The following is a 16,297-nucleotide window of genomic DNA, read 5'->3' as shown; positions in this document are numbered from 1 at the left end:
GGTGGAGAATTATTTATTCTCTCTAGGAGACTGTATTGGCAAAGTGTGACTTTGCTAGAGATGTGGATCCTGGGGATGTTGATATTTGTAATCGGTTCAATTTTTTTCTTCAAGGGAGTGATCCTTCTTCTAGGGAGCAATATACTAGGCAAATAATGAGAAATAGATGTTACCATACTTTACGAAGAGGTAATAGGGTTGGTCATTGGTCCCCTCCTCATCAAGGAGTCTTGAAACTTAACATTGATGGTTCTTCCCGACGGAACCTTGGCCATGTTGGTAATGGTGGGGTTGGTCGTGATAGCTCTAGATATAATCAATTTATTTATTTTTTTGTAAGGGTTACCATTCCAATAATCTCATGGAGGCTCTTGTCATTTTGCATGTGGTGGAGCATAGTTGTGTTCTTGGTTGGAACCGAATTATTTGCGAGTCAAATTCTCAAGTGGTGGTGACTTTGTTGAATGACTATCAGTTGGATGAGGTTAATTGGCATTTAGTTGTGGTGATTAGGCAGATTATTTGGTTGTGCACTTCCTTGGAATTTGTTATTTTCTGTCATATTCCTAGGGAGTGGAATGGAGTTGTTGATTATTTCACCAAATGGGATTTTGATCATAGGCAGGGCTAGAATATTGTGGATAGGAGACAGTTATCTTCTAAAATGTCTCATGTGTTGGATTCGTTAGTGGATGTTGACAAGGTGGTGTATTTTTTTCTCTACTGGGCTTGTGGCCCTTCTGGCTTTGTATCTCTTTCTTTGATTGAATAATTTTTTTTTTAAAGAGGGATATAAAATATAGGCAATTCACAAATATAGTAAAATAAGAAGTATTTTGAATTAGGAAGGTGTGGTGACATGGGTGTTATTAATCTAATGTTATGATGTAGATATATAAATAGAGGTGTTATTTAGTACCTTATAATAGACATGATAGAACATAAGTTTGTATAGTGAATCTCCTACGTAATACCGTAATATATTTCTTGTAATGTAATGAGTGTGAAAAAATAGTTTTTAGAACGTGACTTACACTTAATTTTTAAGAATGAAATAAAATTGATCACTTAGCTAACTTGCAAACCTTAAGTTATTCCTATAAAAAAAAATGGAAGATAACAAAATCCCTTAAGTATGAAACTAATTTTAGAGTATATAAGATTTAAGGGTCTTGCTAGTACACATTGTGAGAGTGGGAGTGGATACAATTGCTCATTTAATTTTCCATATTTCACATAAATTGATAAAAACATGTGAAATTTGGGCTAACCATCATTTTCTCAAATGAACAAAAAGAATAGTATCTTCAAAGTCCTAAATTTTTAAATGCAAGTACTCGGTTATTTTTATTCAAACTTGAACACATATATACACAAGTACATGTTTTGTCATCAACCTGTTTCTATGGTGCAAAATTCACCTAATTCCATTTATTTTTCATCCAAACCTATTTTGTGTGAATTATTGTAAACTTGCTATGAAGATTCTTATCACTTGCAAGCACAAGAGAGGATGGGGGATCTCCCAAAATAAATATCTAAAATAATTGTTTTGTTGATTATGGTAATATAAATCCATCAATTATGAACTTTTGGTTTCAATATTGGGACTTGCATAATAGACATCCATTTTTCTTTGACATTACCAAGAGTTGTTTAAACTTCTATCCTATCCCAACAAAAATTCAAACATTTATTTTATAAATTTGTCTAAACATAGATGCATATTTTATATCTATTGCCACTATTTGGCCCAACATAAACCTACACTCACCCTGGTTTTTCTTATAATTTTTTGCATGTGGTTTGTTTGGATTGATGAGAATAAATATTTTTTAAGGACATAGCTAATTTAAATAATACCTTGACAATAGCTTTGATAGAATGTCAAAGGAAAGTAATATATGAATGTGTTGTCTAGTGCAAAGCTTTGTTTTCTTGAAAAATAAAACCTTATGGGTTCCATTAGTGATTTTCCACTGGCTACCCCTACCTAAAATTCTTTCAAATACTCTAACCTCATTTTTATGACACCTCAAAAGTTGATGCAACCACAACATAGACTTTATTAATATTATAATTGAAAAAAAAACATGTAGAAAACTCAAAAAAATTCCTCATTTCATTTTACTTCTAAACTACAATTAAAAATTTTCTTAACTTGACACTTTTGGTAATTTTGCATGTTTATTTGCGTGGTTATGAAAAGTTATCATAATTTTTAAATGAATAAAGTAGGAATAATGACCATATTTCTAATTTAATTAAATGTAAGATTTTTAAAATAATTCAAAATAATTGGGAAAAACTCAATTTGAGGCTCCACATGAATAGAAATGGTTTCGAAAAAGTATTGATGTGTGATCCAATCAAACATATCCATTGGCATTATGTTCAACTCTTCGATATGCTTTTGCACAACAAATTTCAACTCAATTGAGCCCTCAAATCAAAAGTTATCACCTTGGAAATTTCCTTCTTCAAGATTGTTGTTATTGGTGTTATGCCATGGTCTAGGCCTTAATATAAGTTATTTTACTTTAGAATAAATCTTGTCCAAGCCTCCAAAAAAAAATTTCAATTTATGTATGCAAGTTCAACCTTCTTCCTAGCAAAAAAAATTCAAAAAAAATTCAAAAAAAACTACATCTTTTTTTCTAAATTAGGTTTCAAATATCCTTCAATATTTTGACTAGATTAGTTAGCAATGTATTCCAAGAAACTTTCAATTCTCTTGCCAAAAAAGGCAAATGAATACATACACTTGTATGTCCCCTTTTAGGCATTTTCAAACCTAAAAAGATGGCATCCTTGATGATCTCTAAGAACTCTACTAGCTTTTCTAGACCCCCATAGTCTAGCTTTATTTTCTTTAACATCAATTATCTTTTATATTAGTTTGTAACATTTTTGTGATTAATTAAAACCATTTTATTTATTAAAAAAAAGGCATGTGTGGTTTTATAAAAAATTTATAGTTTTTAAGAAACTTAAATGATTGAAATTCTCTAAAATTTATTCAATTAGGACAAAAGTTTTTGCTCTAACTTTCATGAAAAAATAAGATTTAATTGTTTTTATAAACATATCATTAAATTCCATCTTTCTAAATTCATTGTTTTTTTTGATAAGTTAATATGCTACATCAAGGATAAAATTAAGAATGGTAGAACCATCAAAGAAATTTTTTGTGCATCTTGATCAACTTGGATAAGTGAGTTGAATATAGTAAGAGGCTCAAGGATAATATGAGTATCAAGGATAAATTTCATTCTTGAATTTGTTACTAGCTCAAATGTTTTGATTAGATAAGCATGGGAAGGGCTTGAACCCATGACAAGTCAACCATCAAGGCAAATAGAGAAAATCTCACAAGATGTGAGATTGAGGAAGAAAATAGACAAGAAACTAAAAAGCCTTTGACCGAAGCAACCTTGGAACCAATGAGAAACCAGGGTCTTGACCCTATACTAAGACTTTCATTTTGCAACACATGAAAGAGTATAAGGAGAAGAGGAAAAAGCTTTCCTCCTTCTATGGAACACAATCCAAGCAATAATACATTTGATTCCCCATTACAATGGAAAAGAAGAGATAACCACATCACTGGGAGATTAGTAGCATCTGAAGGAGGGACAACAAGATGGCCAAGTGGAAGACAAGTATCAACTATAGGAGAAGATTGAATCTAAGAGGAAGTAACTAGAATAGCAATAGGATTCATAGAAGGGGCGACATGACAAGGGCACACCTAAACCAAGACTCTCATCAGAATCCTGGGAAGAGCTATCTTCAAAGGATGCAAGAACCTTGATTGTCAAGTGTTCTTTGGCATTCTTCTACCAAGTATCAATTTATTTTCAACATGAAAGAGAGCAATCTGAAGCCAAGTGACCAGTTGCAACGTCTAAAAGGGAGGCCCTCATAATCTAGCAGCAATGTCCAAGGCCTATCCCCAATCATCAAGACCACATCCCCATGGAGGGGTTTGGGATATAAATATCAACCAAGATGTAAGCAAAGGTGGAGTGTCCCATGTGAGAGGTGGAAGTATCAACTTTCAAAAAGTGACCACCAGAGTTGTCGATTGCCTCATAACAAGAATCCTCCCAAAATTGAAGGGGAAGATTCAAAAGTCTAACCCAAACTAGCTCAAATGTTAGAGCAATGGTTTAGTAGTAATTCTTGTTCAATAACATAGGAGTTTTAGTAAGGGCCATGTCATACTTGTTGTGAATAGTCAAATTTATCATTATTCATGATTCTTTGTAAATCAGTAAGGGTCAATTTCACTAATTATATGTGCCTCATTTTGTGTATTCCCTATTTGGAATATTGAAGGACAATAGCTAAGTGTGTTGATATCCTTGGTTAAGAGTTCAATAAGATTGTATCCCATTGGAAATGTATAGTGTGGCCATTCCCACAAATAATTTAACTATGTTCAAGTGAGGGTGTGTTTGAGTTCACAATAGAAAGTTGCTTCTCTCCTAAGAAAACAACTAATGAGGGGAAGTGTTAAGAATTATTATATATGTAATTAGTGGATATGACTAAATATTTAAACATTTAGTTAATAATTAGTATAGTTACTAGATTAAAGTATTGATTTATCTTATATTTTTGTTGAGTTGTTGGATGCTATGTTGTAATGCCCATATAGAATAGATTTAGTTCAAAAATAAGTGAAATTTGGTGAATTTTTCACCTAGAAATATGGTGATAACAAATAATGTGCTTGTATAAATATGTGTTCAAGTAAAAATATCATAATACAATTGTAGGGTAAGTGCAAGATAATGGGTCCACTTTTTAGCCAAAAGTGCCAACTATTTTCCTAAAAAAAGAGAATATCAACATAATATGAGTATTAATACATGATTTTGTTTTTAGTTTTCAAATACGTAATTTAATCTAATACCCAAATGACAAAAAATGGTTAATTGAAGGATATACAAAAATGACATTTTTAAATAAGTATGTTGAGGTCAAGACATTCAATTATATAACCCACAAAAAAAGTACAAAATGAAAGCATTTTTTGAAATCCTTTTGTGGATAGATGTATATGTGGAGGGGAAAAAGCGAGACCGGGTGACTAGGACCTCATCCCACTTTTGCCAACACATTGGGAATACAAAAGAGCCTAGGGAGATAGCTCACTTTGGCTACTTCTTGTGAGAAAGAGAGAGCCAAGGATTACCTCTTAGGGTTTCTATTCCTCTTGTTGTATATGAATATAAGATGTGGAAGATTGATCAACTAGACTAGGAGATGAACAATGAAGCATATATGAATGGAAATTGCAGAAACTTACAGATCTGAAACTGAGATACTGAAAGAAAAGAAGGGGGGGAATTTGGATGTGTACCTGGTGTTCAAAAATGAGCCAAACTGACTTGGACAGGAGTGTCACTCTCTGGTCCTGTTTCTGCAGACAGGAAGCTGCAATCTGAAGGTTCTGAGACACCACCCTATTGAAAATCACTTGAAAGTAGGGGGACCAGGGTGCCATGCCCCTGTCCCTGATGATATTAGGGCAGATATGAGGCTTACAATTGTCTCTGTGTCTTTTCCTGATCTTGAAAGTCTCTCGAGTACCTGTACCTGCAACTGAAAAGAGAGGGTTTGGGTGGCTATGTAGGGTTTTTCCTTAGTCAAACCCCTATTTTGGTGATTTCCACCTCAACAAATAGCTTATTTGTATAGTAAAATAGTGTGTGCGGGAATCTTGTGTGTGTGCAAGACCCTAAAATGAGGAAGATAAGAAACTAGAGCTACACTATGCTTTGGAGAGTAAACCCTAAATACATGTAAATGTAAATAAGAATGCTCTAAATCAAATGTGCTAAATGATCTAAAGCATGAATGTAAATATAAAAATGAGTGTAAAGAAGCTCATACAAAAGCATGAAAATAACATGAAACCATACCAATCCCCAAGGGAGAGATATAAGCCACTTGATCTCCTATTGTTCTTCAATGTTTTCAAGGCTCCTAATTGATGATGAATACTTGATGGATGCTTGATGAATGATGTTGAACACTCCACATAAGCTTCTCCTTCACTACATAGAAGGCTCCTTGTGATTGCTATCTCTTGTCGCCAAAAACTCATTTTCATAGATATTAGTTTTTTTATTAAATGCCTCCAAATGAAGAAAGAGAGCTCTTCTGTATGAAACCCTAGATCTTAATTTCATCTTTAGGCTGACCTAGGATTTGAATTTCTCACCAATTTCTTGGGGTTAAGTATTATAATATTATAGAATTATGCTCCCGAAGTTTCGGGAAAACTATCGAGGTTTAGGTGCACTTTGCACTTGGTCCGACCAACTTTTCACCAAATTTTCAAGGCCATTAGATATGATGATATTAGAGTTAATACCAAAGTTACAATTGATTTCGGGATGCTTTTGTGTGTGTGAAAAGTGGAATAAGTATCTGCAAGCTGTAAGACACAACACTTCAATTAAGTCATTGCATGTATGGTTAGACAGATATAAGCATGAGTAATAAAACCATCACAAATCGACCAATTGCTTTCTAAAAGATGAGAGTATAGACTTGCTCTCAGGTTTGTATAAGCGATACCAGTGACCAGACTACACCAAGATGAAGGATTTAATCTATATGAGCATGATATTAAGCTAAATGGATGCAAAATTATGCTAGATGGATGAATAGTAAGCTATATGAATTCAAGCAATCATAATTGAACTAAATATGCAAAAAGCTAAACTAAGATGCAATAATCTCAAAAAAACAAGCACAATATCTTCAATGACTCCAGAGCAAAAACTGTATAATAACAATAAATCTCCAAGGTGTTTTGAATGAGAGATGAAGGCTTAATTTATAGAGAATCACAAGAGAGACCAACTGTCAAGATTAATTAGCAACGAGCGGTTGAGATTATTCAAGAAAAAGTACAATTCAAGATAATTGAAATAATTGAGAGATCAGATTCAGTTAACCTTGAGATAGATTCCAATTATAGTTTGATTGAAATGCATTCAGATTATAAGTTTGAGTTTGCATTGGATAAAATTCAATTAATTCCATACACTTGAGATAAAAATAGGTAATTTCATGCAATTTCTTTTATTTATTCAAGAAAAAAAAAAATTCAATACAACTGAACTTCTTTTCTCAAAAGCTTTGAGTTCCAATTTTAGAGAATGATTAATAAATCATTTAATTGCTTTTCTGATTTCAAGTTCTCAATTTAGAAGAAGAAATAATATCTCAAGTTTGATTTCTCTCTCAATTCAATTCTTTTATTTTATTTTCAATTTAACTCTTGCTTTACATATTGATTCCTCTTTTGTAATAAATTAATTCTTTTTTTATGATTAATGGCAAATTTATTAATTAATTAAATATGCTAGGATATTTAATAAATTAAACAGGATAATTGATCAAAATGATTTTCTTGAAATGATTTAATTAATTAAATAAATATTTAATTAATATAAAATAATTCACTTGCCATGTGACATTTAATGATTGAAGAATTAATTAATTGTGTGCTCAAAGTTGATTTAATTGCCTTTGGTTAGGACCTTGGTGATGTTGTCGAGATTAGGGGCCCATGGTTTAGGTGACCATTTTTAGAGTATTACAGTTTTGATATGCGAAATCGGACCTTAAAGGTCGAAATAGGACATAATTAGAGTTTATGATTTAATGATTTACTAGAGGAATAAAATTAAAAGGGGCACACTTAGGGTAAAGGGCCCAATTTTATGATGTGGGGAGTGATGAAATATGACTTTAGATTTAATTTAATTAATTAATTAAATGCTTAAAGGAAAATTAGCATGCAAGATGCAAACACACTAAGGCGGGTGCTAAACTAAGCGTAGAATTGTACCACCCTAGCAAGGGTGTACAATTTACGATGCTGCAGTATATAACATTGAAGTTTGGTTTGAATACAATTTTGTAATTACTAGTAAATATATTTTTAGTTAATTACTTTATTGGGATTAAGGTGTAAATTTGAAAGCCCTCATGTACCTCCCATACAATTTGATCTAAAATAAATTTAACATAGAAAAAAATTATTGTGTAGAGTAGTGTGTAGATTGGTTTCATATAATTTTTATGAGACATTGTGTTTAGAAATTAGTAAATAAATAAATAAATTAGGTCAAACATTAAAAAAATTACATAGAAGAAAACTAAAATTTTAGAACTATAATTATAGGTTTTAATTTCATAAAAAAAAATTGAAAATAAAGTTGTCAATCATATTGTTAAAATCAATTTTACTAGTAGATGTCGCCATGAGATTATACTTGCAAGTCCAAGATATAAGTTTGTTGAATTTCTAAGCCTAAAACCAAGGCAAATATGTGAGCAGATTCTATTTTTTATGTTAGATACCTATTATGTAAATAGGTACCCACTACTTGAACACAATTAAAAAAGGCCCACTATTGCAAGAAAAATGAAAAGATATATTTTTTGGTAATAGATACTCATTACTAAACATATGCAATAGTTGGGTCTCTATTAATAATAAGTATCCACTTAGATTTGGGACTCCAAATAGTAACAAATCTCCATTTCTTAAAAATGGGTGTGGATTTTTGAAATTGTATAAATCGAGTTGTAAAAAGTATTTTCGCTCCCATTGTTTTTTATTAAAGAAGTTGCAAAAACAAAGGGTGTTGACCATATATACAACAACCCATAGGTAGTAAAGACAACTTACAAGGGTATGAACCCTAAACAAAAACAAGGTGAGACAAGAAAACAAGACCCTGTCAACCCAGAAACAACCTAGAACCCGACTCAAGAATAGGGGGAAACACCTGAGCCAAGATCAAAAGGGTTTTGGAGGGTGGGAGAAGATTTTCCTTTTCATCTGCGATAAACCACAATCCAGGCAATGCTATCATTAGTCTCAACAAAAGGAGAGTCGAGTGAGGAGGGACTCACAAAAGGTTGATCAACAACAACAAAAACAAGGGATGAAACAACAACAAGATGTTACAGACCGTCGTGAGCAGAAACGGCTAGAGGAGGACAACGCTACAGAACCAGAGGAGGGGTCACAGGGACGATAGATGCAACGACTGAAGAAGCGAGAGGTTCTAAAGAATTAGTAGCAAAGTCATCCCGAGAGGGGGTGTCATCCTCTTGAGAGGAGCCCACAGTGTTAAGAGTCTGAAGCATTGATCGTCAGGTGTTCCGCAGTAGCATCCTTCCACTAGGTAGCAACACCTTTGTGTTGAGGCAACAGACAATCTGAAGCGAGATGACCCGTAGCGAAGCACCTCCGACAACAAAAGGGGAGGCCCTCAAAGTCCAACGGTTGGATCTAGAGCCTATCCCTAACCATTAAAACCACATCCCCAATGAGGGGCACAAAAATGTCAATATCCACTAAGATGCAATAAAAAGTGGAGTGGCTCATAGAGGAGGTAGCATCATCAACCTTCAAAACACACCCAATAGAGTTTCCAATAGCCTCATAGCAAGAATGCTCCTAGAAACGAAGGGGGAGATTAGGAAGGCGGACCCAAACTGGACACACATTATGCGGTATAAAAAAACTATTATGGTATTATCTTAGAAGATTCAGATATAAACTTGTATCTCGTCATTGTTATTTGTAGAATATTAAATTTACTTTTGTCCATGCAACATATAAGATGCACCTTTGATCATATTTATTAATTAATTAAAAATTAGAATACAATGATTTTTTAATTTTTAGTTAATTAATAGTAATAGTCAAAAGTACATCTTGTATGTTGTATAGACATTGCCTTAAACTTATACCTCTATTTCTATTTCTACCTCATAACATTTGATTGATAACATACACTCCACTCAATCTTTTCTAATTCTAAATACTCCTTTTTATATCATACACATAAATTTCTTATTTTTATTGCAATTTTTATACATCTTCTAATTTCAACACTTAAATAAAAAAATTTAATGTATTTTAAATTTAATTTCTCACTATTATTCAAAACTATTGAAATTAATATATAGTTATTAAATCTATTGTTAAAAAATATTTATTACATATCTATTTCTAAGAGATAAAATTATTACTTTCATAATCCATATAGAATACATCTAACATCGAGTCTCATCCAATAATTAGTTTATTTCCTTTATCTCATAATAGAAAACAATATAAAGTCTTGAACTTTTAATCTCTTTGTTCAGTAGATGTGATTTAATACCTTCAAAAGAAAAATTCCACAAACATTATTAAAAATTGTTAACAAATGAACATTCATCCTTTAGTTATAAATAGCTACTTTACAAAATTGATGAAAATACAATTAAAGTCCTGTAATTTCTAGTTCATAATATTTTTATTATTCATTTTTGGATTGTGCTATGTGATTTTTTACTTTCGAACTATTGTTTTCATTTTCATGATAGATTTTCTACTCTCTAATTATTGTTTCATCCTCATGATAGATGATGTAGTATGATCTGAAACATTAATACTGAAAAAATCACAGAACAATCTGAAAATGAATAATGAATAATATGAAAATACAATTTTTTAAAATCAAATCTATTAAAAAAATGAGGAATTAAATACTGCAATATCAGTCTACGTAAACATGAATTCCATGCTACATATCGGACGTCATACGTTAATGGCAGAGACCAAATAAACCTAAATCCCACGTACACGTTGGAGTAAAAAGATGGAACGTAACTAAAGTACTTAACCTGGGAAATTGTCACGGGCCAAAACTATTGATAGAAGTGGTGGGGAAGGTGAGAAATTGTGATTGAATTGATATTTGTGGGATTGAATTGAAATTCGTGAAAATTAGGTTGGTCTTTTTTTTTTCTTTCTATGGAGGAATCCATTTGGAACGACAGTCACATCAAGTACAGAGCTTAAATAATTTCTTATTTGCTATTTTCAACAGTATTACAATTTACAACTCTATCCATAAGCATGAAGAACTACTGACCTGCTGCAACTTTCTCTAACTCTATTTGCCCAAGGCACACTTTTATCTACAAAACAGTAAATGAGCAGCAAGTTGGTTTGCACCACAAAGGTGTGTATATATTCTTAAGATGAAAATGCATCCTGTTCGTGGATATATATCAGGACAAAAACACCAAGAGTTTTTGGCAAGGAATGAATAATCCAATGATATACATACCAGAACAACATACCAAACCAGGGCCTTTGGCAAGGAGTATATTTGCAAGGAACAAGTGCTTCTTACTTCTAGATATAAATCATGAACAAAAAGACCAAGCCAGGTTTTTGGGCAAGGTCTGTATATATACAAGGAACAAAATAGCTCTTACTCGTAGATATAGATCCTCCCCATATTAAAGGACCAGACTGGGGTCTTTGACAACCATGTATCTATATATATTATAGACAATACTTGTTAATGATGGATATAGAATCTGAACTACATGACCAAATGTGGGTGTTTAGCAAGGTACCCACTTTTAATAGTGCAGTGCAGAACACCAAGCAAAATAAGTCCATTTTAAAGCACAAAAGAGTAAAATTCAATCTGACAAAGTGTGATCTTTTTTCGTCATTATAAGGAGATAAGCTTGGCATCCTTGCTGAAATCCATATGCTTGTATTGTTGCTCATACTCGGGCAGCATCTCCAAGACTTTCCTCATTGAGGGTCGATTGATGGGCAAAGCACTGGTGCAGAGGAGAGCTACTTTGAGAACCAGAATCATTTCCTCCATGAAGCCATCTGAAATCCTAGGATCCAATACATCTTGCCAACCATTGTGCTGCTCAACTTTGCTGCGCACACATTTCACAAGGTCTTTGTTTTCCTCATATTTGGGATCGACTGGCTGTTTGCCTGTCACCAGCTCCAAAAGCACCACACCAAAACTATAGATATCGCTCTTCTCATTCACTTTCAGGGTGTAGGCATACTCTGAATCAAGCATAAAAAGGATCAAATCAGCTGACAAACTCTATATTCCCGATTGAAATTTGAAATAGGAAGAAATGGCTGCTTCTATACATCAAAGATTTATTAAAAGTTAAAACTGTAATTCAAATTAGAATTTGGCTTGACCTACAAAACTCTAATTAGAATTTGCCCTGACCTGCACAACTGATGATAAGAGATCCTATTAACCACAACAGAACGAAAGAATATCTGAGGGGTGTTTTCTATAGAAGATGAGCGATAAGAAAAATACCTCCATTGCTTTTAGGTTTGATCCCAGTTTGAACCAAAAAATCTCTTCCATCATCACTATATTCGATCTCCAACAGGAGCAATTCATGGCTCTAAAAACATGAGTGTTTGAAATTTATTCCTCAATCATTTATTCTTTTATGGAAAGGATCTTATACCTAGGACCTCAGTCCATGGATTACCTGTAATTCAGTAATCCAGCAAATCAAAAGACTGGGTTTTAAAGTGTCTAAATCAGTGTTGTAAATGTTTTGGTCTCCACAGAATCATACCAACATTGGCACTTGGGCTTGGTGCATCAATTGTATTCGCCTTAAATCCTCCCAAAACCCTAGTTTGATTTATTTCAACTTCCCTTTTAGGATTAAAGGGTTAACCTACAGGGTCCTTTAAGATGGAAGAAAACCCTGGCCCTCAAACAGTCATGATCAAAACCCTAAAGAAATATCGACTCAAGCTTACTCTTCATGTTTCTCTCCAAACACGTGGCATATTGATTTGCAGTTGATAAGGCATAAATCTAACTAAAAGCAAAGAAGGATAAAAAATATTAAGTGGCTCAAGATGCGCTGAGGCAATGGATGGCTCCTAAAGCTAGAAAATAATGATTGACCTGGCACAGGGAAGAAACTTTGCAATTATACCACTTCATAAGTAGGTTAGACGTAAATTTCATAACTGATCTTTAACCATGCAGAGAATTTACTTGCTCTCCCCTCCACCTACTGTTTGCTATGATTGTAGTCGCCATGTAAGGCCTACAATCTTGTATTACTCATTTATTCTTATATTATGATATTGTGCTTTTGAAAGGCTTAGGCATCGAGGATATATGCAATAAAATCTGCAGTGAAAATAAAATGATTTGCTTGCTTGTGCTGAGGGAGAGAGAGAGAGAGAGAGCTACATACCTGGAGCTATGTAACCATACGAGCCAGCAATTGCAGACATTAAACCCATTCCCTTCTCATGGTTTTGAATGATCTTGGCAAGCCCAAAATCAGCCACCCGCGCATTGAAATCAGAATCCAGCAATATATTATTAGATTTCACATCACGGTGAATGATAGGAGGCACGCAATCATGATGCAAATATGCCAAACCTTGAGCTGCTCCAACTGCAATTTTGTACCGTGTAGGCCAATCAAGGAGACCTGCTTTGGGACCACGAAGGATATCCCCCAAACTACCATTAGGCATGTACTCGTACACCAAAAGATTAGAATCTCTATTAGCAAAGCAGCACCATAGTTTAACAATGTTTTTGTGCCTGATTTGTCCCAAAGTCTCAACTTCTGCCTTGAATCCATTATCATTGCTAGCATCCGAAACACTCCAGAGCCTCTTGATTGCCACCATATCCCCGCTACCAAGGGTTGCTTTGTACACCTTTCCTGATCCACCGCTTCCAATCACATTTCCCTCGTCTATGCAATCCAAAATTTCATATCCCCTGAAACCCAATTTGTGAAAGGAAGTAAGCATCCAGGCAGATTTATTGTCCTCCAACATTTCCACATCTCTAGTCCCACTGTACAGGCGGTATTTTCTATAAAACCAGGCGAGCCCTAGCAACAAAATGAAGACTGCTAAAGCAAAAATTACAATGAGCAACCATGTACTCCGGCTGTTCCCTTTTCTGTTGTACTCCTTTCCAGAACAAGATTTTATTGATTTAAAACCATCACCACACAACCCAGCATTTCCCAACAAACCTGATTCGTAAAAACTATTGCGGAAAGCAGCAGGAACCATTCCCGTCAACTGATTATCTGAAACATTGAAGATATTAAGTTTCAAATTACCCAACTCGACAGGAATTGCACCTTCCAAGGTATTGACAGAGAGATCCAGATAAGTAAGAACTGGCAGCTGCCCTAACTCTGGAGGAATAGGACCTAAAATCCTGTTTTTGGATAGGTTCAGCTCGGTCAGTTGACTCCATGACTGTATATTAGTAATCAAACCACCTGATATCTGGTTCCCCTGAAGGTCGAACTTGGCCAGCTGAAAAAGTGAACCTAAGCTGGGGGGCAGAGATCCTGTAAACTGATTGTAACTGCCATCTATTACAGAAAGATTAGTCGCCTTTCCTAGTTGAGAAGGAAGAGGTCCTGAAAACTGGTTTCCAGATATGTTCAGCACGGAGAGATTTCCAGCATTTCCAATTTCAGAAGAAATCGTGCCGTTGAACTGATTGTTGCTAAGGTCAAGAAGAGAAACATGAGGAAGCCCCCAAATCGAACTAGGTATTTCTCCAGTAAGTTGATTGTTCTGCATTCGCACCCTAGTGAGGCTCAGACAATCACCATACTTCTCAGGAAGTTGGCCTGTGAACCGGTTGTTGAAAAGATTGAGAGCTGATAGCTTACCTTGCTTGCAAAGACCTGAGGGTAATGGGCCATTCAGATTGTTATTCACAATATCCAGTATTTCAAGCGGAGAGTTCTCCCCTAATTTTTTGGGAAGGTTTCCTGAAAACTTATTTGAGAACAGTTTCAACTCGTACAGATTTGGGGAATCAGCAATGGCCCCTGGAATGATGCCTTCTAAACGATTCTCAAAAAGATTCAGAGACGCCAGCGGTAAGGCAGCCAAGCTCTCAGGAATAGTCCCTTCAAGCATATTCATGGAAGCATCGAATCTTCTGAGAGCAGTTAGCCCGCTCAGATTTCGAGGAATGGGTCCTGTTAAACGGTTACCATAAAGCTCAATTTGCCCAATGCTTTTCAACTGTGAAATGCTATCTGGAATGGCGCCGGTGAGCTGATTCAGCGACAGGTCCAGGTTTACCAAATGTAGCAGACTGCCTATAGATTCAGGAATCTCACCCATTAGACAACTGTTAGGCACCCATATATTCTGCAACTTTGACAGTTTACCTATACCCTCTGTCAAATTCCACGGAGCAAAGGGATTATTTGCTAACGTCAACTCCACAAGGTTGCTCAAATTCGTCAGGAAGGCCGGAACAGTTCCATTCAGAAAATTACAGCACAGGTTCAGAATCTCAAGCTTTGGAAGCTTGCCAAACCCCGAGGCAATCGAACCCGAAAAGTTGTTAGAAGACAGGTCCAAATATTTCAATTCGGACAGATCTGATATAAAATCAGGCAGGTCTCCAACAAAGAGATTCTGAGATAAATCCAAATGCTCAAGTCTCCTGCACATCGAAAGGTTAGGAGACAGCGTACCGCCAATGTTATTGTACGCCAGAGACAAATTCCTGAGATGGGGCAGCCGACAGACTACACTGGGAAACGACCCAGAAAGGTTTCCACTAGTCAGATCAACACCCACAACGAATTTCGACCCCGGGTCGCATGTAATCCCTTTCCATTCACAGGGAGAATCATCAGATTGTATCCAGTTGTTCAGAACCCCATCATAATCCACCAACTCACTTTTCAGCTGCAGCAAAATTAGGTCCTCCTGAGACTCCCCCCTCCCCAGAAAAAAGACACCCATTAGAAAAACAAGCCATAAAAGCCTGTAAGCCATGGCTGTAACCTCTGCAAAGCCCAACACAATTGTTGAACTAATCCATTGCAATACTCAAGAACACCCACCCACCCACCATAACCTGTTCCCGCTAAATCTTCCCCCAGGTCCCACAATGGTGCAAGAAAACGCATGTTCTTGCCATAGCTATCTCTATCTAAACATAACGCTCCGCATTTGGGTATTCGAGAAATGGCACAAAAAACATTACTTTGAACCCACATCTATAGCCGGCGGTACAGTTTCACACCAACTACAGCGACATTTTGCTACCTAGCGAGAAATCGACCACAAATTTCTACGCAGTGAGAACATGAGAAAAAAAAATTCCACGCTGTACCAAACAAAAGTTTTATGCTCTGTAACGTACGCGGGACCAAATCTGTCGGGCATTGACTTAAAGACAGAAATGACTGGGAGAAATGACTGTGCATTAGTCCTTGATTTGGCCTCCTAGTGTCAAAATCGATCAAATCAGTGGGGAATCTGAGGCAAATGATTCATCATTAGTTGTTGAAACCGCCTCACAGGCGATTGAATCGTGCCATTTGCACATTATTCAATGAATTGGGCAAATGTAGAGTCTGGGTTATTATTATTATA

General features: G+C 35.1%; 1 protein-coding gene across 1 annotated transcript; it reads right to left on the bottom strand.

The window, feature by feature from the left end:
- Positions 1 to 10,877: 10,877 nt before the first annotated feature.
- Positions 10,878 to 16,058, bottom strand: LOC131073829 (receptor-like protein kinase HSL1). Its single transcript, XM_058010344.2, has 2 exons — positions 13,105 to 16,058; positions 10,878 to 11,923 (listed from the first exon to the last, which is right to left on the bottom strand). The coding sequence occupies exons 1-2, from the start codon at positions 15,692 to 15,694 to the stop codon at positions 11,562 to 11,564; spliced, it is 2,952 nt and encodes a 983-aa protein (XP_057866327.2). The 5' UTR covers positions 15,695 to 16,058; the 3' UTR covers positions 10,878 to 11,561.
- Positions 16,059 to 16,297: the final 239 nt, after the last annotated feature.

The sequence above is a fragment of the Cryptomeria japonica genome, chromosome 6 (genome assembly GCF_030272615.1).
Source record: "Cryptomeria japonica chromosome 6, Sugi_1.0, whole genome shotgun sequence".
NCBI lineage: Eukaryota > Viridiplantae > Streptophyta > Pinopsida > Cupressales > Cupressaceae > Cryptomeria > Cryptomeria japonica.
This window is presented reverse-complemented; position numbering and strand designations above follow the sequence as displayed.

What these genes read in the sequence shown, in the direction of transcription:
- LOC131073829 (XM_058010344.2), bottom strand. Translation starts at nt 15,694, where the DNA reads ATGGCTTACAGGCTTTTATGGCTTGTTTTTCTAATGGGTGTCTTTTTT. An exon ending in GTATGGTTACATAGCTCCAG is followed by an intron (nt 11,924 to 13,104) that starts GTATGTAGCTCT and finishes TGCTTGATTCAG; the next exon opens with AGTATGCCTACACCCTGAAA.